Source organism: Bombus bifarius, unplaced genomic scaffold, assembly GCF_011952205.1.
Source record: "Bombus bifarius isolate JDL3187 unplaced genomic scaffold, Bbif_JDL3187 scf7180000008213, whole genome shotgun sequence".
Lineage (NCBI taxonomy): Eukaryota > Metazoa > Arthropoda > Insecta > Hymenoptera > Apidae > Bombus > Bombus bifarius.
The window spans coordinates 2,414,763-2,438,023 of NW_022884516.1; the positions used below are offsets into that span (position 1 = coordinate 2,414,763).

General features: G+C 33.9%; 5 protein-coding genes across 9 annotated transcripts; 3 read left to right on the plus strand and 2 right to left on the minus strand.

The window, feature by feature from the left end:
* Nucleotides 1-1,713: 1,713 nt before the first annotated feature.
* On the plus strand, nt 1,714-14,545 carry LOC117210794 (myophilin). 2 transcript variants are annotated; one of them, XM_033454133.1, is made up of 4 exons: nt 1,714-1,920; nt 12,925-13,061; nt 13,141-13,345; nt 13,638-14,545. In XM_033454133.1, exons 1-4 carry the CDS (start codon nt 1,867-1,869, stop codon nt 13,806-13,808), a joined length of 567 nt encoding a protein of 188 aa, XP_033310024.1. In that variant the 5' UTR covers nt 1,714-1,866; the 3' UTR covers nt 13,809-14,545. The 2 variants fall into 2 exon arrangements, with proteins under 2 accessions (XP_033310024.1, XP_033310026.1); XM_033454135.1 differs by lacking the exon at nt 1,714-1,920 and adding an exon at nt 6,143-6,281.
* LOC117210796 (probable 28S ribosomal protein S6, mitochondrial) lies at nt 14,211-15,475 on the minus strand. Its single transcript, XM_033454137.1, has 4 exons — nt 15,336-15,475; nt 15,083-15,222; nt 14,844-15,008; nt 14,211-14,762 (listed from the first exon to the last, which is right to left on the minus strand). Exons 1-4 carry the CDS (start codon nt 15,378-15,380, stop codon nt 14,660-14,662), a joined length of 453 nt encoding a protein of 150 aa, XP_033310028.1. The 5' UTR covers nt 15,381-15,475; the 3' UTR covers nt 14,211-14,659.
* Nucleotides 15,476-15,588: 113 nt separating this feature from the next.
* Nucleotides 15,589-16,615, plus strand: LOC117210793 (iron-sulfur cluster co-chaperone protein HscB). The gene is made up of 3 exons (XM_033454132.1): nt 15,589-16,035; nt 16,102-16,358; nt 16,429-16,615. The coding sequence occupies exons 1-3, from the start codon at nt 15,667-15,669 to the stop codon at nt 16,556-16,558; spliced, it is 756 nt and encodes a 251-aa protein (XP_033310023.1). The 5' UTR covers nt 15,589-15,666; the 3' UTR covers nt 16,559-16,615.
* Nucleotides 16,616-16,687: 72 nt separating this feature from the next.
* LOC117210795 (adenylate kinase isoenzyme 6) lies at nt 16,688-17,658 on the minus strand. Its single transcript, XM_033454136.1, has 3 exons — nt 17,509-17,658; nt 17,247-17,398; nt 16,688-17,187 (listed from the first exon to the last, which is right to left on the minus strand). The coding sequence occupies exons 1-3, from the start codon at nt 17,549-17,551 to the stop codon at nt 16,846-16,848; spliced, it is 537 nt and encodes a 178-aa protein (XP_033310027.1). The 5' UTR covers nt 17,552-17,658; the 3' UTR covers nt 16,688-16,845.
* A 356-nt stretch (nt 17,659-18,014) lies between these two features.
* On the plus strand, nt 18,015-23,050 carry LOC117210791 (maternal B9.15 protein-like). 4 transcript variants are annotated; one of them, XM_033454128.1, is made up of 3 exons: nt 18,015-18,142; nt 18,773-19,480; nt 19,593-23,050. In XM_033454128.1, exons 2-3 carry the CDS (start codon nt 19,037-19,039, stop codon nt 19,944-19,946), a joined length of 798 nt encoding a protein of 265 aa, XP_033310019.1. In that variant the 5' UTR covers nt 18,015-18,142; nt 18,773-19,036; the 3' UTR covers nt 19,947-23,050. The 4 variants fall into 4 exon arrangements, with proteins under 4 accessions (XP_033310019.1, XP_033310021.1, XP_033310020.1 ...); XM_033454130.1 differs by having other exon boundaries at nt 18,036-18,149; XM_033454129.1 differs by having other exon boundaries at nt 18,077-18,289.
* The last annotated feature ends 211 nt before the right edge of the window (nt 23,051-23,261 follow it).

Sequence of the window (23,261 nt, forward strand, 5' to 3'; positions counted from 1 at the left end):
GCGATGATTTCATCCTCTGAAAAGGGGAACTAGAAATACGAAATTTATTAAATATCGCGAATAGCAAAGTAACTCAAAGCATGAACCAATCGTTGCTTGAAATTGTTTGTAGTATTAATAGCGAACGTAAAACTGGATTTATACGTTTTTAATGGATCACGTGGTTATATTTGTTAAATATTCGTTTTGTAGAATTCACGTTCGTTTTGAAAGCGAATGGAAGGGGTAAGAGCTTAGGGTCGGAAGAAAGTTTCGATTTACTGGAAACGAGGGAACAAAATGAAACGCATACGTAAAAAATTCTTTGTCGTTCTATTGCCAGTTCCGTTTCCAGAACGAGTTCTCGTTGTAGCGTCCTAAAGCAACAGAGTGGCTCGAGAAAGTGGTCAGGATAAAGGTAGTCGAAGGATTTTACAGTCTGTATTCATCGTAGGTTCTACGACCTAGCTGGCATTCTTTCGTCTCGTAAAAATTTGTGCTACTATGTTTCGCATAAAACTGCAAGCTTTATTTTCTATTTTCTTAGTATAATACCAAGAAGGAAAAATTATAGGATTGAAACGGATAAAGGTTTTAAAAACAAATCATACTTGCACGTCGAGTTATCAGAAATGGATAAAAGGTTATTAAAACGAAATACTTATTCCTCGATGACTAAATACAAAGCTACGATAAGATTACCACATAAAAGATTTTAAAACAGTTTCAAAACGTAGTAAGTGCCTTTCGAAGCATTCGTCAGCCTATATCTGAAGCTGACGTCACCACTGCACACAAATCAACCACGAACCTAGACACATGGCACACAAAATTAACAAAGCAACGTTTGTAAAAAAACGGCCCCTTAAAATTTACTTCCCCATATATAAGCTTAAAAATAACGTCCACTGTGTCGATTAACGCTTCTATGGCTTCACATTTGTCCCTTCTTCGTTAAGTTGCGCTTTTTTATCAAATATTTTGTAACGTTAGCCCACGGATGCTTACAGAAATTTCTGTAAAAATGAAACCTACGCAGAGATTTGCTTCATACGTTAAATATTAGTTTGTCCGAAAAGCGTCTTTCTTTTACAGACCCGTCTTTTACAACGACGCATCTTTATACAAACACGAAACCTAAATCTGTCGAACGTTGTGATCTTTATCTCGATAGAACAAAATGGATCGTACGTAATTCGATAAAATAATATAAAACGGAAAATGTGTATCCATTATTTCCTTATAAGACGAAAGAAACTTTTTGGACGATCTGATATAACGATTACGCTTCTGATATCGTATGTACCTTCATCTGTCATGCGTATTGTGTACACGTAAATGCATAGATATTTCACTAAAAAGAAAATACCAATTTTATGAAATACCATTCTCTACTCCGCTATGACCCACGATATTCTTAATTCTCCGATAGTCCTGCTACTTTTACTTCGCTTATTGAATATTACGATCTTAAGACATCCAAAATCACGAATCTCCGTGATAATCTCGATTAAAACACAATGCATCCTCCCGTACCATTGTCACGCCATAGGTATATCCTGTAGATTCTCTCTGAGAGAAATTTTTCCGCACGAAAGCGACTCCAGGAATTCGTCAGAGACGGCGCCTGACGTCATCTTCGTGCCAGACTGGAGAACGGAGGTCACGTGTCTCGGCGTCAGACGAAAACTCAATACTCGACCAGTCCCGGGTCGGCCAATAAGCGTCGAAAGGACTCTTGCTCTTGCCGATCGGCACACGGTTCCGAGGCGCGTCAGTCGTGCCGCAATCATCGGACGGTGAACTTCGTGTTACGGTTCGTAGTTAATATCGGCGTCGTTCTGTTTGTGCATTTCCTTTGAGTGAAACAGATCGAGGGTGAACAAAATGGCTAACAACAGGGCTACCAAGTCTGGATTCGCGGCAGAAGCGCAAAGAAAGGTAAAGAATGAATTTAATTTTTTTCCTTAAAACGCGTATTTCTTTCATCTGGTGTTTCGTGACCTACTGAGAGAGACCATCCCTCGAGGAATTCGACCTACTGAGGGTGGCCACGCACGCGCAACGCGTCCTACGTTCGTTGCACCTGTGCTCTGTACGATAGATGAATTATTTCTCTCGTGATAGAGAAGTGGTTGTTTTTCCATATTGATTATCGATATTTGAGGAAAGAATTTTTGAACAATTTTTTGACGTAATTTTTAAGGGGTTTATATACGAAATTCAGTTATCGTTTTCTAAAGATAATTATTATTTTATTAACGAGAAGAGAGAATTAATAGTAAGCTGTAGCGTTAATAGCGTTTTGTTTTGTCTGTTGACTGCTGTTTAATCGAGAATTAGAGACGGAATTTGCACTTGGTGAACGTTGCGATGCTTTATTGAATGCTTAGGAACGTTGGAATAATTCACACGTTTATCTTAGTCCTATATGTACGTACGTGTCAGCCAGTTGTGTATATAGATTACGATGCTCGTGTCAGAGATATTCCATGACGCTTATCGCGGAGTAATCCCAAGTGTAATTAGAATGCGGAGCGTGAAGGAACGTAACTGTCCACAGGAAGATCGTGACGTGATTTTACCATTTGAAAATGTTTTTTCTCTTTTAACGCGAATTGATTAAATTGCTCGCGTTCCATCGTTTCATAATCAGAATTTCGTTCAATGTATAAATAAACTCTTCGTTTAATCATCAAATTCCCCCTCGATAAGAAGTCAACGCGTATTTCAATCAAATTCTCCAGAATAGAACTGTCATTGTACTCCGTGCAGATGCAGATGTTCACGCGTGCGACGATGCCAGCTAGCAGAAATATAGAAAATCTACGTACGAAATAAATTTGTCGTATACGATCGTAATATACGCGATATACTGCGCAGGAAAGTAACTTTCTATGAAAGTATAGTTCGATGTTGATTCTCTTCGAGCATAAAAATCAAATTCTCTTGGTTGGAAGCAAAAAAGGAAGGTGAACGAATTCGCTGCAGTTTGAAGGGAACTGCAATTTCATCCGGAACGGAAATGACAAGCCGTCACGTAAACGTAGATAAGTCAAGTATATCTTATGATTTCGATACGGTCGAAGGTTGTTTCCTTTCGTTACACCTCAAGTGCTGGCGCGTTTCCATCGAATTCGCCTCGGAGGGAATCGTCTGTTCGAGCAACAGCTGCCGATCCTTTCTTTCGTTCGGCGAATTAAAATGAGTCCCAGTTGCCAAAGAAGGGAGCGTCCCTCGAAACGAAACTCACCGGCCATGGTACACTTATTCCTTCGCCTCGACTCACCTTTTGCCTTCCTAATATTTCCAGGTTACCACGTGAACAGTCGAATCACCATCTATTCTGGGATCCATTTGTACGTTACTCTTTCATAACGTTAAACCGTAGTACTGCGCGTAATGGGTTACGCGAGTTCATTCATAAAGTTTTCATAACCGTTGCTTTTACTATAAATATTTTAGTGCTACAGAGACGATAACTTCCATGTTTTTCGAGGATATCTATCTTAGTATATTTCATTTCAGAAAAAATATCGACTGCGTGAAAGAAATAAAGGTTTTTATAAAAATGTCACGTATGTAATATATGATAAATAATATACAAATATATATATAATATACAAATATATAAAATATTCTTTTCGTGATTAATTATTCGCCATTGACGATCGAAGAGCTGAGAATCAACCTCGCTGCTGGCATTCTGCATTTCTTATTATAACAAATTCGTCGTATTTTCTACGGTCGTGAAGTCGAATCGCGGCTGAAAGACGAGACTTCTGAAAATTGAAATATCCGACTAAATTTTAAAATCTTGACTCTCGCCATTTCGATTCTAGGTCTGTCGATTGTTAAAATTCGAAGGTGATCGATTTGAAAATAAACCACAGATCCAATAAAAATTCGTCGTCTTTAAATAAAGAACACCGGTACTTAACTGATAGAAAAGGAGCAACCTCGGTTTCCTAATTAACTTACAAGCAAAAAAGTGGAGCGGAACTGTGTCATCCTCGTGTTGTACTCGTACAATGGAAAGTAACTACGTTCCATATAAAAAAGAAAAGAAGAATATGAGAAAAAGAAACGCGATATTCATCGTCTCGATCAAACGAGAGAGAAAAATGGGGTGAAATACAAAGGGCTCGTTGTGCACCGGCTCCGAACTCGTTTCTTTTTTTTTGTCTCGTGAAACAATCGGCGAATAACTAGTCCGAAGGACGCTCGTTATAACACTCGTGAAGAAACGCATGTTCATTATAAAGATACGCTTATCGCTACTGGAATGCGATCGTTCCTTTATTGGTTCTGTTCCTTTTTCGCTGTTATTGTGTCATTTGTTCAATTATCGGTGAAAGCGAATAAGATCTCGCTGCGTTCTAAAAATGGCAAAATTATAGAGCCGTGGCTTCGCGAATTTTCGCGATCGAAAATTGTAATACTACACTTGCGATATTAGAAGAAATTAACGAACGTATAGAATGACGAGAGGTCAACGATAGTGTTGCTATCGGTACAAGGTTCACCCCACGAACCGTAATTATTTTTCATAATTATTGGGTCAGTCGGTGCAATGTTTCCCTTCGAAAACAAATTGCTTGGTAGTTTTATAAAAGAACAATAATTCTTACAGATAATAGGTAATGGGACTGTTAAATGTGGAATAGAGTAGAATTGTACCTTATTCCAGTAATTATTTCCCGCTAATATTTTTTGTTATTCATACTCCATTTTGAAGCCTAATATTTCGTTACATTGTATATTTCTATTAATATTTATCTTTTTGAATAACATTAATATCGATATTAATACATTTTATACTTAAGATGCAGCAATCGTTAGTACGAGTATCCAGAATCTAGTTACTATAGCATATACCAGGATATAGCACGCGATATACCACGCCCACGTTTTCGTAGAGCATTTGTTTTCACTGATATTTGTAGCACTCACGAAACCATGACTGCTTTTAATTCCAAACACGCTAATTACACGTATGTTGTAGTCGAAACACGCTTCTCCCTTGTGGTTTATGGCACGATATTTTTAAGAACTGTTATTTCAATTCCTGCCTTCTGTATCGTTCCCCACGGTACACCATACGGGACCGATGTTTCGTTACAAAATAGAGATAACAATTATAGCCACGTGTTTCCGTGAACCAAGCACGAGAATGAATGTGCAGCATTATACTACGGTTCTAAAAATAGGCGTGCTTCATCCCTGTGCACAAGATATCTGTATTAGCCACCGGAAATACTATAAAGTGGTTTCCATTTTAGGAACGAATAACCGAAGGCGAACATTCGAGAAACACTCGTTCCTTGCTTACCATTCGAGTTTCCTTACTACGTTTATATAACAATCGATACGAGAATTTACGATGCAAATTCCTTCAGGCTCCTTCCAGCAAATCCTGTTGTCCGTTGCTGACCTTTCCTCTTCCGTCGTTCGAATCTCCACGCGTGAATCTTCGCTTCGTAGCTAACAGCTGCCAGTAAATTGACATACTAGACGCGTTGGAGATCTTGGAAAATATTTCCTTTCATGGGTGAGTAAAATTAATCCTCGCAGTAGTCATCGGTGACTTTAGAAATGAAATTTAAATCTCGAGAATAAAAGCTTCGAAAATAATCGCGTTTTTTAACATTTTTACGTGTAGAATTCAATTTAGGATTATTACAGCAGGTTTCTCTGGCGATTAACCCAAAGCAAATCCCTAAAAGTATATCGCGCGAAATTTCTGATTAGAAATTAATAAAAAAAGAATTACGGATTGTCCGTTCTGACTGCTCTTACGTTGGTTCTAGCATTAAACTCGTAGAATTGCTCTTCTCGAATAAATTCGTAGAATTCGCGTAATATTTTTTAATAATATCGCGTATCTATGTGAAAGTCGTTCCAACGAGATTCCTCCGGATGTTTCTCGCAGTTGCGATCTAAAATCGCGAAATACCAAGAACGCGTTGGCTACGTAAATTTGTACGCACAAATCATTAGCTGACGCGCGAGGCCGAGCATGGCAATAGAGGCGAAGGACATCGTACAGTGCAATACAAATTCTGTTCAGCAAGTCAAGATACGAGTCCGTAGAATATCCTATGTCTGCATTCTACTTCTCCTTCTTTTTACGACAGCACGCTACGAACATTCCCACCAAGTCCGACTCTGATTCATCGAGATACGTCGAAAGATACTTAACTCGAAGAAATCTCGATAAAACGTATAGAAAGCTAGTCCGTTAATTCGACGTGTCATCGAACATCATCAACGCGTGACTGTTCATAAACTTGGATATGGAGGTTAGTATGACAGTGTCCTTTGAAATTTCTAAATTCACGATTAGACTGCGAGTTTTTATGCAATTATTTCTATGAACACGGCTAAAAGAATAGAACTTAAATAGAAATTCGTTTTACCTTGTGATAAAACGTTATAACGAGTACTCCATTGTAGAAATGTTACGTTTCTGCGTATTATGCGTAGTTTTGCATCTTTAATTCTCACGTAAATGTATATACACACGAACGATAATTTCTATACAAGTTTATTAAAAATACAGTTATTGCGAGGTTTAAGTTTAGGTTTAGTTAAACAGATACGTATCAAATTTAATGGGAGAATAAATCTGTCAAGTTCGATAGTCTAATTATTTTAAGTGGTGTACTCGAAGTTATCTGATATTTGATCGCCATATGGTAGCGATTTGAGTAAAGGGCTGTTTAAAAGAAATTAACCTCGAGATCCGTAATCATGAAGTCCGAGCATGAATTTCTTCGGATGCAAAGTATCGTGATAAAGTATAAGTGCATAGGTTGCAGTGAACTTTCTCTTGCTCACGAGTGACTCACAAGAAGCATAGCTTCTTTTTTACGTCGTATCTTTGACACTTATCAAGTTGAAACAGCTTTAATTACCGATCGTTCGTCACGATGATGGAACGTCTTACGAAATTGTCCGCAATTACGTATGCCGGTGAATTTCAGCTTCATGCTCGAGGGAACTGAATGAAAGATTAATACAGAAATTATGTTCGTATTACATATCTTCGCGTGCGGAGGAGAAATTATCCGAACGGGCTCAAAGTTGCTGAAGAATTAATTAACAGTTCACGGGCCGCGAAAAATGACCGAGTTGCAAAGACCTCAGCAACCTCGACGCGATCTCCCCTCGTGACCTTGCGTTCTTTTAAATTAACAGTCTCCAATTCCCACGAGTGCTACAGGGAATTTCACGGTCGAGGAACAACCGTGAACTTCTCCACTTCGTATGCGATCAGTTTCCATCAGGACGAGATCTCGCGCGTTAGCAAAGATCGCATAAATAGCGACGAACGATCGATGGAACTTGCAATAAATGAACAAAAGGCGAATACAAAATACAAGATATAAAGAATATTTGCAGCGATATCTGGACTCGTAGAATAATATAGCAGAACGTATAAGTCGTGGAATACAATTGAAATTAATCAGAAGCCAAGCAAATCGAAATCCTGGCATCGGTAACACAAACAAGCGACAATTTGTTCAATAAAATAAAGTTAATGGAGTTCCGTGTGACCCAGCCAACAGATGTTCGGTCTAAATGGCTGAAAAAAGTGATGAGCTGTATGAAAGCAATGTTTCACGACGATCGTATAACTTTTTGACGTATATTTACAAAGTATGTCGTTCAACTTGCAAAGTTTCACGTGCGAGCACAAGATGGTTATCGACGTGGCGACGGTGTCTTACCTGCTCGGGCTTCATCTCGTTTAGAGGTCCTTATATGGCCGACAAGGCAGGCAACCTTGGAGGAGACTCGCGTTTAAACACGCTTATGTATCTGTATGAAACTGTGTCGTGTATGAAACGTAAAATTACGCAATCGCGACTCCTCTTAAAGTAGGTCAACGATTTTTTTGAATCTAGATTACGCTTTTTCTCTTTTTTTTTTTATTTTTTTCGTTACTAAACTCATAGACAATTTTATACGTTCGTTGTATGTAATGTAATCGTAAGTATCGCTTTTCTGGAAAGTTGTCCGCACAAAACGTGGAAAAGAACCGATCAAGGTGACAGTAAAGTAGATAGTACTTATCTATGTACTTTAGAAATTGTCGAGTGTCTTCTTCATCGCTAGAACGTAATCAAGTAAGTTGTAAAAATAATTCGAATGGGTAGAAATTGAGTGGAAGATAAAGATGAAAGGGATAAAGAGATTAGTTATCGGAAGGACATATACGAGTCAAAAATGGATTAATTATTGAAAGACAAATAATCGCAACTGCGTCATATTACGGAATATTTATTAGAAAGTAGGTTAATTATAGATTTATGATGAAGGTCGTTTTTGAGATAATCTATTTCCTAAGATAGATCGTTAGACAACCAATCGTTTCAGGAGCAAATCTTTTGCACCGATATGGAAACTGGTCGAACGAGAGACACTTTTAAATGCTGTTCTCCTTGCGTTCGTGATCAAGGTGAATCGACGTAATCGATGCAATTCCATCTGTTTTTCTTTTTCCTTCGATTCGTGGAAAGGGATTTTAGATCACGCGTTCTGAACGTTGCGAATCTCGTAGTACCGAACTCGTTCTGGCCGTTTTATTCTGCTAAATTAAGAGAGAATAAAAAATTGAGTTTGAATCGCGTAAAATTATACAGAAGCATTACGTCATTGCTTGTACAGCGAATTCCATCTCTGAGAAATTGTAAAATTCACAGGATTCATGCCTCGATATCACAGTTCCATATCAATTTAATATTTATTCAGATATTGGTCGATGGTTTTTTAAAAATCGTTGCGCCGATCGATCTAACTGTCTCTTATCGTCTAATCGATAACTAAATTACGTGGTTGAAATATTGCTGCGTCGTATACAGCGAATACAGCTTGATTCGTAGCAATTGCTACTTAATCGTCTTATCTCTGACAAAGAGGAATTGTAAGTGATTTATTGGTAGGAATTTTTTAATCTGTAGAAATAAATCAAACTTAAACGACGTGTATAATATAAAATATTGATTAAGCCAATAATTCTATATAATCAGTAACATCAATAATGTTCAAATTGAAACAAATCGAATTATTAATAAATTATAACCGGTAATATTTTGATATATTTGCAAGAAATTCAGAGACACTTTCGAGTGAAACATGTTCCTATTGCATCAATCAACGAAGCAATCGTAGGCTTCATCTCCGATCGTAAGTTAGTTAACAACGTTAATTCTATGACCAATAAATTAATCTAAGTGGACTTGGTGTAACGAGGAAAATGATTTCGCTGGTGGCATACTGTTCGAGAAGAGCAATTCCTTCAATTTGTCCAGCGACTCATTGATGGCCAGGCCTCTGACCCAATTTTCATGACCGTGAACGAGCTAGAGCGCCGTTAAAAGCGTCGTTGTCGCAAGTATCAGAGAGACACGAGGCAATCCTTTAACTGCAAACACTTGCCCCGGCAACCGACTCACACTTGCGCTTGCAACAATCTTCCATACAAGCTGCGTTCCTTCGCAGAACGATCTGCGTGACTGCGACAAATTGCGTTCCTTTCAGATATCAGATGCACAGATTACAGAAAGAAACCTGTAATATCTTTGCACAGGGAATAGTAACTCTTACATTCCAATGACAAAAGATAAGACCAATGTCTAAATATTTTTCTGTCCAAAAATAAATGGAAACGCGACGGTAAACAAAAATGTACGGCGTCGTTTAAAAATTTAACAAGTACGCGATATCTAATCGGGTAAAGTGCAATGATCACGTAAAATAATCTAATATCGACACGTCGTTTCTTACGTCATGTTATTTGAGCGTGATAGACAATTTCGACAAACATGCCTGTTTCTTGGTAGAATCTGCCGTGAATATTTTTCTTGCCAAAAACATACAGTTTTTATAAACAACTCCAGTCAATTATAAAGAAGATAACGTTCGAGCGTACGTTTTATAGCGGAAGCATCGCTCGTCGGAAGAAGCAAGAAAAATGATATAAACGAGGGTTCGCCTGTTGCAACCCCACATAATCTTCGACACAATAGGCGCTCCACCACGCCCTTCCAACTTGAGCAGCCTGCTCGAGAAGATCCAGCTTCAAGATCGCCTGGTATGCAGCGGAATCTATATAGGTAGACGTCACACCCTGTCCCTAAACATTTCGTTTTGCCTCGGTAGCTTTTGTAAGACCTGTACGTTGCCTTCGTGAAATTTAACCTAACGATAAGCGTTATTCTTTGGTCGAGGTTAGATAAATTAACGTGCGTCTATCGTGCGACTGTTATTTTTAGATTCGTTTCTCGATCACGAAAGAAACAAAATAGAAAATAATCGTTTCCCTGGCATATCGTGTTAGGTTCTCATATTTTTTCGTTATGATCAACAATTCTTTTCAACGAGGTGAAAACGCGAAATGAAAACACGATAATTACAATTAAAAGGAAAAACATTCTCAGCTTGTCCGAGCGATGGAAACGGACGACGCAATAATTAGAATTAATTTCTGTAAAAGTTAAAAGGCGAATGATCTTTTTTATTCGCGTTCGTAATAAGTATAATAATAGATATTACTGGAAACGAAAGATCAAACACGGCGACGCACGGGAATAATTACACAAGCAAAAATTGCAAAGCGACCGCTGACGTGGCCGCGAGTTTATGCAAATGATCTCGCAGAGCTACAACCTTACAATAGAAGACTCGCCGATGTTATAATCCCGTATTAAGTAATCTGAAAGGTACTTTCATAAGCGAGACACGTCGCTCGGAACGGTGTTTGCTTCGTTCCACTCGGTTGCCCCAAAACCGCCAGCATTTTTCAACGCTCCTCGTCATTCTTTCCTCGTTAATGAAATTATCGTGCGCTTACTCAATATCTAAATATAGTATTCACATCGTGTTCTACATCATACACGGGCTTATATCACGGAGATAGTGGATGTCGTTGAGGACGAATCGAATGTTATCGTTGGCTATGGGGAACCGAGTGTAGAAGAACACTTGTAACTACACAGATTACCTGCTATCACTTCCCAAAGATTACAAATATAATATTTATAAGAATCGAAGGATTTATATTAAATAAAAGAAATGTCAATCGAAGAAAATTAATCTGAGTTTCGCTCGTAATCTTCCTTCCATTAACGTAATACATGTTTTCTGCTATTATGGATACTCGAGACTCTGTGATCGTATGATAACGATAATGCTATGTGATTTTATGATAACAACGTTCAAAGCATCTATTTCAAACAAAGATACGAAAAACTAGAAACACTTACATAAATACGAGTGATAATATAGCAAAGGATGTTTTTTTGCTTGAAGCGAGATAGCTTTTAACACGGAAAAAAGTTTGCTTGTATACAGAAATATCGCGTATTTCCTTTTGACGTCTTATAGACTAAGGCGACTAAGTCGTAACAACAAAATGTTCCGCGAAATAGCGAAATAACAGGAGCAAGTTAGAGGAAGCAAGATCCACACTTGCGTGAAAGTTCCAACACTTCGAATTTAACAATCGCTATTATCCTTATTAATTGCACATTGTAATTGCTCGTGCATATTCTTCTTCCGTGATTAGGATGCAATTTCAACGGACTGCCGAATGATGCGTTCGGAGAAAGTGAATACCTCTATCGTGAAACTTCTTTGAACGAGGCATTGTTTATGAACTTCCTGGTTTATATGTCTGTAACGAGAATTCTGACAGATTCACATTATAATTTATAATTAATACGCTTGGCCTCCCGGTTGCTCGATTCTCTCGATCTTACAGTTGATTTAATAAAATTTACTATTCCACGCTTACGAACTCTGATATATCAATTGAACGTATTCGAAAATACGAAGAATCTGAAAAATGAAAATACCGGACCAAGAGATATTTGCAACGATGCTCCAAATATTGCAAAATTCTGATTACCACCACGCTTAGAACAAGGATACCAGACGCCAAATCGATAGTATATTATTCTAATTGCATGCACAGGATCACAAGACTGGTCGTTTTACGACGCAGACACGTGAAATACATCACGATCAAGACACCGTATGCCTAACGGAATATACATACTGCATCGGGATGAATGCGACGGTCCATGCTTACGAACCTCTCCTTTTTAGGTAGCCTTTACGTGAATAACTGTGCGCCCATTACGCGTTCTCCACGGACTTCAGGTTATACGAATCTCGTCGTGTGCTGTTGCCGTGGTCGTTCGTAACGTCTTTTGTAAAATCTTGAATTCAGAAACGAGTATGGTACTCGAAAGGGGCCAAAAGAATTTCTGATCCTTATTTTGGAATTGGAGCAGAGATTTTTGTCTTCCTAGGTTGATTAAAGTTTCTCTTCTATATCGATAGATCGGTAAGCATTTCGTCGTTTGTTCTATGTCCTCTTCAGAAACGTAGAAAGCGACAAAAAAATGTTACTCTGGAAATCGTCTTGACAATGGAAAAGTAAATGAGAATACATACTACGTCTTTAATCATTTTTAAACAGCGCAGAAACTTTCTGCGAAACGATGCTTTCGTTCACGGGGAAGATTTGCGAGGCACCTCGAAGAAACAACGAGCAAAGTGTTTAAACAAGTTGGGTCAGTGACTCCGGCCACGCTCATGTCGCAGACCCTACAGGATGTGTTACTTGGATCACTGGCACATCGCATAATTAATAACAAGCAGTCGCTAGTGGCTCGTGCCCCTTCGAGTTCGAAAGATCGACGAAAATCTCGTGAAATCTTTGACATAATAAAACATAAATTAAGACGTCTAATAAACCGGAACATTTTCTCTAAATCAGAATTTTATACGACGATAGATGAACAGAAATTTTGATTTCTGTTTTTTTTTTTTTTTTTTTTTATCAATCTTACCTTTTCGATAATCTCGTAACTTTTGTTATTGTTGGATTCCCAAAGAAAACTGAGACTGATCGTAAATGCATTTCTGTTACAGATCAACAGCAAATATAGCAAGGAACTGGCGCAGGAATGTTTGGAATGGATCAAAACGATCACCGGTGAGAATATAAACACCGACGGGGATATGGATAATTTCTATGAAACGTTGAGAGACGGAGTCCTTCTTTGCAAGTAGTTACACTTTGTTAAACAATATTGATCGTTGTTGCTCCGATTTTTTCATAATTAATTATCGTTCTTCATTTTTCAGGCTAGTGAACGATATTAAAGAGGGATCGGTGAAGAAAATTAACAAGACTAGTTTGGCCTTCAAGTGTATGGAGAATATCAATGCATTCCTCGATGCTGCGAGAATGCTAGGTGTTCCAGCCCAAGAAACCTTCCAAACTGTCGATCTGTGGGAAAGACAAAATCTCAATTCAGTCGTAATTTGCTTGCAATCCCTCGGTAGAAAGGTATATGTACATGTAACATCTTTTCCTTCTTCGAAAGCTCTAGCTTACTATAAATTCAAGGTTAGTTATATCCTTTTGAAAGTGTTTCAACGTTTCGTCTCCACACCGACATCATTGAAACTAGTTGGTGAAGCTATTCAGCAATATTATAGAAACGTTAAAACATCTTTATGCAAAGTTTAAACAATTCTTTGAATATAGTATTAATCATTTAATCATAATTAACTTACGAAAATTTTTTATTAACGAATAATTTTGTATTGGTGTTCTAACTTAAAATTTATGTTTCTAGGCGGGTAACTATGGTAAACCAAGCATCGGACCAAAAGAAGCGGATAAAAATGTACGTAACTTCACCGAAGAACAATTAAGGGCTGGACAGGGTGTGATTAGTCTGCAGTACGGCAGCAATAAGGGTGCTAATCAAAGTGGTATTAATTTCGGGAATACCAGACATATGTAAAGCTGTTCGTCTAAAACTAAATGTTGTTCGAAGAAATTCCAATTACATTCGCGTCTCTTATTTTATCTTTATGATACACTAGACTTACGGACAAAATTTCCTTGTACAACAATGTTTCTTATCGTGGTCCAATTGTAAATGGTGCACAAAACGCATCTTCGCGCGTGCCAGATGACTTTCTATGCATTTAATTTAGGAGATAGTCAAGTACAATATTATAAAATTTGTGTACTTTCCTTTTCAAAGATATGAGCAATCTCAATGTTGCACATACACATCTATGCTCAATCTGTGAAAATTGAGAAGTATACTTTGAACGATAATACATCGAACATATATTATTAATGTATTTAAAAACTGTTAAAAAATTCATTCTTTAATGAAAAAGCGATTTATTTGCAAATATAAAAGAAAAGAATATATTGTGCAACGGTACACAACCGGCTGATTATACACATTTGTTAAATATTACAAATAAATTATAAAAAAGAGCTATCGGTATAAACAGCTGGCAACTCTGCTACTGTTACTGTCCAATCCCTTACGAGTTACAGTATAACCAAATTATACTTTAAAAAATTCATGTTACGCGTGAAACGATAACTATTATAGTTATTGTATAATGATAAATGATATATAATTATATTAAGTATTTTGTACAAATATTTTTTGATGATTATAAAAATAATTTTTCATAATGTATTGATAATATGAGTTAATAAATGACCTACAAAAAACATAACTAGGTGACCTTTACATTTACTAAATTATTTTCATCTTATTTGGCTTTGCCCAAATTTTTATTTACATTTTATATACATTGTATATTGTATCGTGATCGAGCAATTCGTTCATTTCAAGAAAGGATAATAATTAAGACCAGAATTATACTTGAATTGAGATTTGTACCGCTTATGTTTCTTGGCTTGTTCTAAAAGTTTTAACACACTGGGTCTGTTAAATAAAAAATATACATGAAACAGTTATTACAGATAAAATATATAAAGACGTTATCTAAAGTTTAAAAGTACTTACCTATAAGGTGGAGGTAACATTTCTTCTTCCCATGTGCATCGTATATTTTTAGGTGGAATATTTTGTTTATATACACTTGCTCTAATAATACTTATATTTCTTCCACAATCATCTTCGAGTTTACAAATTTGAGATGGTGGCATATCAAAACAAATCATGAAATGTCTGAATATAATAAGGATTATCTGATTAAGACATATTATTTAAATGTACAAAAGAAAATAATTGTAAATACCTACCTAGCGTGTGTATTAGTTCTACCATGAGCAGATGCTACGCATGGAAGTTGCTTATCACCCCAATTTTCAATTTTTCTAATAAATCCACCTGTCTCAAATATAGAATTTGCCACATTCTTCAAGACAGATGCATATTGTACCTACAAATATAATTTGTCATTTTAATTGTTAATTATAACGTAAAAAATTTATTTCGAGGTTAAGAAATATATTAAATGTATCTTGTAAAACGTATTACGAATTAATATGATACCTTGTTTGCTATTCGTACTAATAATGGCATTTCGTACGTCGGCATGTTCGCATAATATGTTTACTTTTAATTTATAACTGAAACTTTATTTGGAACACTACCTCCTTATTGATACTAATTCGAACCACGAACTATATAACCTGACGTGATATTTTACAACCTAATAAATAGATTTCTCTTATAATATCAAATCATTTATAGTTTATACAATTAACAAATATTTAATGTTGTTAATTGTTAATCTTTTGTCATTGATTAAAATTTACGTATTTATAAGTGTTTATTTCGATATCAAGACATAATAAAGTTATGATAACCTTATGCCGAAATTATGTACTTCAGAAAATCTTTTTTTAATTTTATAAAAAAGTATAACGTCTTGTATCTAAATCTTAAACAACAGCAACAAAATTTACATTTGTATTATGTAGATAAAAATTACATCTCTCCTTTAATTTTAACAAACGTATCACAATATTCAAGTGATAGTTTGTCAAAATGTTGGAACTGCAATTTTGTATATAAATCTGACTTGTTTTGCTCCAAATGTAAAGTATTACAAGAACCACCTGAAAATTTAACTTATTTCGATATAATAGGAGTCCCGAAAAGTTATGACGTTAAAGTTACGGAAATTCAAAAAAAGTATAAGGAGCTCCAAAAACTGCTACATCCTGATAAATTTGGTACCAAATCTGAGGTAAGTGCAGTGCTGATTATAATAGACATACTAATATGTTTATCTCAAAATATTTTTTTTCTACAGAAAGAAAAGCAATTTTCTGAAACCCTATCATCATTAGTGAATAATGCTTATAGCACATTAATACATCCACTAAAAAGAGGATTATACATGTTAAAATTAAATGACATAACAATATCGGAAGAAACGGACAATATGAACGCAGAATTTTTAATGGAAATCATGGAGAAAAATGAAGAAATAGAAGATGTTGGAGATGACGTAGAGAAAATAAAGAAGCTAGTACAAGAGAATGAAATTATGCTAAATAATTTAACAAAGTAATATTTTTTTCACTGAAAAATGAATCCATTATTTTCAAACTAACTAATAAACACATTTTTCATATAGGGAAGTAGCAGATGCATTTCGACAGAAAAATATCAAAAAGGCAGAATCACTTCTTATACGAATGAAATATTATGATAGTATAAATACCAAATTAAGAAAATTAAAGCATGATCTAGGTATAATAGAATGAACATAATTTTTAGTATCATATAAAACATTTGTAGTGTAACATATACATTAATTTTTATTTTACATTTTAATGTGAAATGTATGTTGTAATTTATAAGTATAAACATTTTATTCTATGCTTAAATCTTTATTTATTAATATTTGAATAATATTACACTATCTTTGTCTGTTTATTGTTTTTGTACTAAACAATATTATTCTGTAACCTTGTAAAACAATATGTGTTAAAATAGTAAAATAAAGGCACTATTGTATAAAAAATAAAATAACAAGACTTATAGAGTTAAATTATTCTTCTTGATTATCCAATTTCCACTGGTTGATCCATCGACATATTCTATTTACATTGTCTGTTATTTGATTTATGTTATCACTTGCCAGTTCGTGAATTATTTCTCCCTCAAAAGTTGTTCTTGCCTGTTCAAGAATAATTTGAAATATTTCACACTGTATATTATCATCCAACTTTCTTCCTGTATAGCCCCTTTGCTTCAAGCGATCATACAAAATGGTATTGTTTGTCCTTAACACAAAAACAATGTCAAACCAGTTGTGAGGGAAAAAATCACACCCATGATAATCAACTATCATTCCACCTTGACATATAAGGTCTTCCATTTCATCCAATAACTGCGATTGAAAAATATAGTATTCATAAATATTTCATTAAAATTTCTTTTATAAATTACCTTTTCCTCGTCTAAAATAGGACACTCATATACTTCATCATATTCTATCAGGCAGCCTTTTTCAATAGCAAAATCGCTAACCTCAATGCAAGTTAATCCAGTTTTTCGACATAAAATACGAGACAGTAAACTTTTTCCTACCCCAGGTGTACCTAAATACGAAGAGTTTGTTATTTCATTTTATTTAATTTCTTAATGAACAAATTTTAGAAGCAGCTATTGTATTTACTTATTTTAGAAAAACAGTGGTTATTAAATTTACCTGTTATTAAAATGTTTGGAAAACTTCTACTTATATCGGCCATCTTGAAAGCAATACGTGTGTAAATACAAAATTTTACTATGAGTAATGTGTGAGGGCGTTACAGATTATTTTCAGTATTTATCCTGGTAGGTTGAGTTGAGAAGTAAGCTACGAATTGAATTTTGATAGGTTTAGGAATGTTTTAAAATTTTTTCATTTGACTAACATTTTTGTCACTTTTTACATTCACTATTAATAATAAAAGCTTAAAACGTTTAGAACTTTAATAAATTTCGTTCAGGTTTCTAGTTTCTGTGTAAAAAATCTTTAAGAACTGAAATTAACAATCCCAAATCTATACACGAATTAATGAAGACAAATCACTTTTTATATAAATTAAATTTCTTTCAAAACATATAGGATCCTGTCTTAGGATCTTATATTAAGAGTGTAAGTTATAATCTGATGTTTTTAAAATTATTTTTCTATATCTGTAATATTACAAATAGGAGCAACTATCGAAGGTCTATATTTTTTTACATACTTCATGGACATTGATGCAACGTAACACGTGTTGGGTCGAGTACGTTTATTTAAAGAGAGAGAAGACGTAGTAGTTTCACCAGAAACACGGAATTTTCATCACTGAATTGTAAGAGGTCAATTTAATATTAGTACTAAATCTTTATATATATCAAACGAAAGTATACGCGGCAGCAGTGAAATATTATGATAAATAAATAATCACCAAGACTGTGAGTTGTGGTATTTCAGGAACAATCGCTCACGGCACGACCTGGTACGACAAGAATGAGCTGGCATAATTCGTTGTGCTCATTATTTCGAAACAATCGTTTTTTCAAATTTGATGTACCTTACAATGGTGCCGTTTGCCTTGTTTCTGATTATTAATCGTCGTGATTGCGGTGTAATTCGTCAATATTGTTTCTTTAAATGATTTTCCTAACCTGAGTTATTATGGTTCATAACCTAATTAATACTCATAACATATTGTTGTGTAGTTCTACTGTGAAACGAAATCAGTCGTTTTGTGTGTCTATATACATATCTATAATATAATGCAACAAGTCATGTGTACTTAATATAATCAAAATTTACTTGTTTAAATGTTTTTTCCCATTTGGCCATTAGAAAAACAAACAAACAAGATTTTTATAGACACATATGTGAGCTTAGTTTTATAGAATATAAGTGGATATAAACTTATAAAACATTGAACTTTTGAATGATTTGTTATTAATAATCTTTTATGTAATTTCAGGTAGGAATAATAAAAAATAATTGGAATAAACTGCGCATGTGAAAGTAACATTAAAATAGCTTAGCAAAAGCTGTTTTCCAAACAAAAATAAAAGAAAAACATCATAGATCATACAAAATTTAGGCATTGCTGCGGTGCAGAAGGGCTCTATGTGCTCCACATCAGCTTCAGCAAATGATACTTTAGTTTTCAAGAATATTGTATCACAGCATCAAAGGAGAATTTCATCTGCAAATTATAAACTTGGTACACGACAAAGACAACATGCGCAACGAGATTACTGCAGCAGTACTATTCTTAGTACAGCTGATAGAAAAAAACGAAAAATTTAGTCCTGATCAATTGGAATGTTTTAAACGACGTTTGGTGGAATTGTTGACGGAACGTTTTAAAAATCATTGGTTTCCTGACAAGCCATTCAAAGGCCAAGGTTATCGTTGTATTCGTGTAAATGGTCATAATCGGAGGGATGCAACTTTGGAGAGTGCTGCCAATGCTGCTGGAGTAAAATACGAAGATCTATCATTACCAGTAGAATTAACGCTTTGGGTTGATCCCAATGAAGTTTGCTGCCGATTTGGAGAGAGCAAAGGGTCATATTGTACATTGGCATCATTTGACGATAAGGAAAATACTGTACCAATTTTTCAAGGAAATGAAGGATTAGAAAAGGAAAATAAACAATCTGAGGGGCCGACTAAGATACAGGTTAATATATGTTCCTATGTACATATCTATATTTTTTTTCTCTTAATAATAAGAGATAAGAAAAGTAATTAAAAAAATTAAATAAGAAATAATATATTTTTATGTCTTACAGAAATCCCCTTTGACTAGTAATACAGATCAGCAACAAAAATCAAAACCACTAAGCTCTGCTAATCAAAATCAACAGCATAGCAATAATGGTACAGGTAGGAAACGCAATCTAAACAGCCCGAGATTGCACCTAAATAGAAACCGTTCCTGGTTTGGTCACTCCTTCAGTATGGGCTATGGTCCTCATCCAATAAGTCAACCATGGTATAACATTATGCCTCCTCATTTTTTGGGTGGTCCATCTCCACCTCCTTTTATGGGTCACAGAGGAAACAAATGGATTCATCCACCATCCTACCCTACAGGACCTACCCGGTTCCATCATTGGTCTCCCAAAGCTGCTCTTAAAGTATAAAGAATCCCTCCTTATGAAAGTAGTTAAGAAATCTGTTCCTTTTTATAAATAAGATTACAACATTTTTTTACCAATTTAAAAATTTTATGTTTTGATGTAAAACTACATGACATTTATAGCAATTCTAAAAATATATTGTTATTAGTAAGACTATTATTTACATTTCAATATGAACGTCTTTGTATTAGGAACAGGTTTATTAACATTTCAATGACGAGAATTATCCATTCTGTAATTACAAATGACCTTGTTCGAATTACGACTAAGGCTTACGATTTTTTATGATGAGAAATGTTGCATTATTACATGTTATACATAAATAATTAATTGAATGATAGATGTTTAATTCCGGATGCAAGGTTGCTTGTAAAATATTAGATTAGTCAGAATTTAATTATAATGAATTAAGTCATTGGTGTGTAAGACGTAAAAAAGATAAATGTCATATCACTTGTGGCACTCTTTCTGATTAATCCTCGAAAAAAGGATTTAGTAGGAGATAGATTGTAGGTATTTCGAGAGGAAGCAGTATTGATTTTAAGTGAATTTCTTAAATTGAATACAATTCTTCTTTAAATTATATGTAATAAATTTTAATGCCTTATACAGGCGATCTCAGTTCATTAAATAACATTTCATATTTGAAATTCTGTCATGTAATAGAGATAAAGAGTTTCAAAGGAAATTCTTTTCTGTCATGTGTATATATGTAGTGTATTCACGATAACTGGAGCTTCAAAGTTCGCCTTATTTTTCAGTATTGTTATAGCAAAGAAAAAATAGAGAATTTAGAAAATATGATCTATCAACTTGTTAAGATAGTAATACTCTATAACAATATTGACAAAACATGTAAGCTTTGAAATTCTAGTAACACTGATTTGAGAATGACGTTTGACAAGTTCAAATCAACTTTTACTGTATATTATTATATTGCGTTAACAAACAGAGAGAAACAATGTCGCTTCAGAATTTGCAGGTCTGTGGTGCAAAGAAATTTAGTATATTTTCGCTTTAAAGGCACATCATACCTGTTATATAATACATACTGCCTCCAGTAGAGATTCTATTAATAATCATTTATGTTAGAAGATTATTAACAAGTGCATGAATTTCATAATTAACGTACACTTACAAAAATGATGATTTATTTTAATCATGCTCTACATGAAAATATATTGAGCTTATTGCTTTTAAGTAAAACTACTAAAACTTAGCATTTAAGAATATACATCATTGATGTTAGTAGATCTATAACTTATCACAGTTGGAACTTTAATTCTATTGTACTAATGCAAATGTGTACATTCAATTCAATTCTTGTATATTGTAGACAATTGATAACATCATAGTAATTTATGCTCTTGCTTTGTTAACAACATAAATATATGTTTGATTCATATTTGGGAATTATCTATGTATGAAGGACTCAAAAACCAAATCAAATAAATAAGCCTCCTAATTATTACTTCATACAGTATTTTGAGTGTTACAATAGTTTACTATTTTTGCATCTCGCTGTTTACCTACAATTGTTTCATTCAGATATATTTGTGTAAATGTACATATTACTATATTTATAGATGTAACAAAATAATATTCTTTAATTTTTATATTTAAACACTACTAGTGTTTGGTTTTTGAACCTTTCACACATACGCGAACGTTTTAATATCATACATATTTAAAGTATGCAATTTTGTTCAATTTATGTTGTAACATAGAGTTATTCATAAAGGTAACTTTCACTTTATTTATGCAATTTTAATGTGAGAATTACTTTTAAGAGTGAATTAACATTGTATGTAAAATGCAGTATGCAGTGTATTTTATTAGTACATTATTAATTTATATGGTTAAAACATTTTATGAACTTTTCGTTTATATTCTAAAACACAAAATTGACGGAAATGTGAAAAATTTAAATCAGATAGGATAGGTATTATTATCCACTACATAATATAAATCTATTTGATGACACAAATTTGAATATTGTTGCTAGATACATTTAGATAAATTTCTAAAGATATAACCAGATACAACATGAATATTATTGAGCAGACTGTGTTAAGGAATTTTAATCAAATATGTAGTATAAATTTTGCAACTTTCATGTTCAACATTTAGCATTGTTTAATATATGCATGAAATTTGCTGTATTGTAGGTAAATCTTGTGTTCAATTTGTTAAAACTTATTCAGAAGAGTCATTTTGTTGTTATGAAAGGTATAAAAATTCTATATAGATATTATAATGTATATGTAGAGTTAAGCAATGTTGCATTCGGACATATTCTTTTATTAATATATATGATGCTCAACATTTGAAATGTTCCAAACTTTTTAATTGTGTTCATATATTAAAAAAAAAAGAAAAGATACACTTTATGCTCCATACAATAAACATATTCAAATAATAGAAAATATTCAGAAACAATTTTTTGATAAAAAATCTATATTCAACTAACATGTGATAAAACACGTAGTATTAATGTACATTTGCATTCTTGACAAGAAAAAAAAAATTACAAAGATTTTAGGCAAAAAAATATTCCCTTTTATATAAAAAATTCTTTTATATCTGTATCTTCTTAAGTAAATACATTATAGCTAGGCATTAACATTGACAAGTGAATATAGTGCTTTGGCGTAAAAAATTGAAGTTCTTCAGATTGTTAAAAAAAAAAACAAAAGAAATTTACACAATATTAAAGAAAAAATCGAAGATTTCAATTTGAAATACTTTTTTTTTTGTATATTCAATACCTAGAGAAAAATTTTAACATTTCATTGTTGTACATTCTATTATCGTCTATGAGACTGTACTTTACAATCGTGTAGAAACAATGTATCCAAGAAGGAAAACAGGTTTGATATTAGGCTTTAATGTTTGGATCATTTCGATTGTAGGGTAAGGCACTATATAAACATATGCATATATTCTATCACTGCTGTGTCATATGTTATAAATCTACTTCTTGCATAATTATGCAATGATAATTATAATCCTGTTCTACAACCACATTGATCTTCGCATTTTTTCATAACTTTAAATATATATATCTGTTCAATATTTTGTTTCGTGTTATCTAATAAAAACTATATTAGACATTCAAGCAAAATACTTATACATCATTAATTGTACAACCTCTTTACTTTTACCATTACAGTCAAAATTTCTAAAATTATTAATCAATAATGAATGAAATTTCAAAATATTCTAGGAAGATTCGTATCTGTACTAGAAAAACATAAGGAATCATAATAAAACCGTATTATTAATTACAAATTAATTTTTACTCTATTATTTTATAGG

What these genes read in the sequence shown, in the direction of transcription:
- LOC117210796 (XM_033454137.1), bottom strand. Translation starts at nt 15,380, where the DNA reads ATGCCGACGTACGAAATGCCATTATTAGTACGAATAGCAAACAAG. An exon ending in TAGTACGAATAGCAAACAAG is followed by an intron (nt 15,223 to 15,335) that starts GTATCATATTAA and finishes TTATATTTGTAG; the next exon opens with GTACAATATGCATCTGTCTT. An exon ending in AGAACTAATACACACGCTAG is followed by an intron (nt 15,009 to 15,082) that starts GTAGGTATTTAC and finishes TATTATATTCAG; the next exon opens with ACATTTCATGATTTGTTTTG.
- LOC117210794 (XM_033454133.1), top strand. Translation starts at nt 1,867, where the DNA reads ATGGCTAACAACAGGGCTACCAAGTCTGGATTCGCGGCAGAAGCGCAA. An exon ending in GACGGAGTCCTTCTTTGCAA is followed by an intron (nt 13,062 to 13,140) that starts GTAGTTACACTT and finishes TTCATTTTTCAG; the next exon opens with GCTAGTGAACGATATTAAAG. An exon ending in TGCAATCCCTCGGTAGAAAG is followed by an intron (nt 13,346 to 13,637) that starts GTATATGTACAT and finishes TTATGTTTCTAG; the next exon opens with GCGGGTAACTATGGTAAACC.
- LOC117210791 (XM_033454128.1), top strand. Translation starts at nt 19,037, where the DNA reads ATGCGCAACGAGATTACTGCAGCAGTACTATTCTTAGTACAGCTGATA. An exon ending in AGGGGCCGACTAAGATACAG is followed by an intron (nt 19,481 to 19,592) that starts GTTAATATATGT and finishes TATGTCTTACAG; the next exon opens with AAATCCCCTTTGACTAGTAA.
- LOC117210793 (XM_033454132.1), top strand. Translation starts at nt 15,667, where the DNA reads ATGTACTTCAGAAAATCTTTTTTTAATTTTATAAAAAAGTATAACGTC. An exon ending in AATTTGGTACCAAATCTGAG is followed by an intron (nt 16,036 to 16,101) that starts GTAAGTGCAGTG and finishes TTTTTTCTACAG; the next exon opens with AAAGAAAAGCAATTTTCTGA. An exon ending in ATGCTAAATAATTTAACAAA is followed by an intron (nt 16,359 to 16,428) that starts GTAATATTTTTT and finishes TTTTTCATATAG; the next exon opens with GGAAGTAGCAGATGCATTTC.
- LOC117210795 (XM_033454136.1), bottom strand. Translation starts at nt 17,551, where the DNA reads ATGGCCGATATAAGTAGAAGTTTTCCAAACATTTTAATAACAG. An exon ending in TCCAAACATTTTAATAACAG is followed by an intron (nt 17,399 to 17,508) that starts GTAAATTTAATA and finishes CTTCGTATTTAG; the next exon opens with GTACACCTGGGGTAGGAAAA. An exon ending in CTATTTTAGACGAGGAAAAG is followed by an intron (nt 17,188 to 17,246) that starts GTAATTTATAAA and finishes TTTCAATCGCAG; the next exon opens with TTATTGGATGAAATGGAAGA.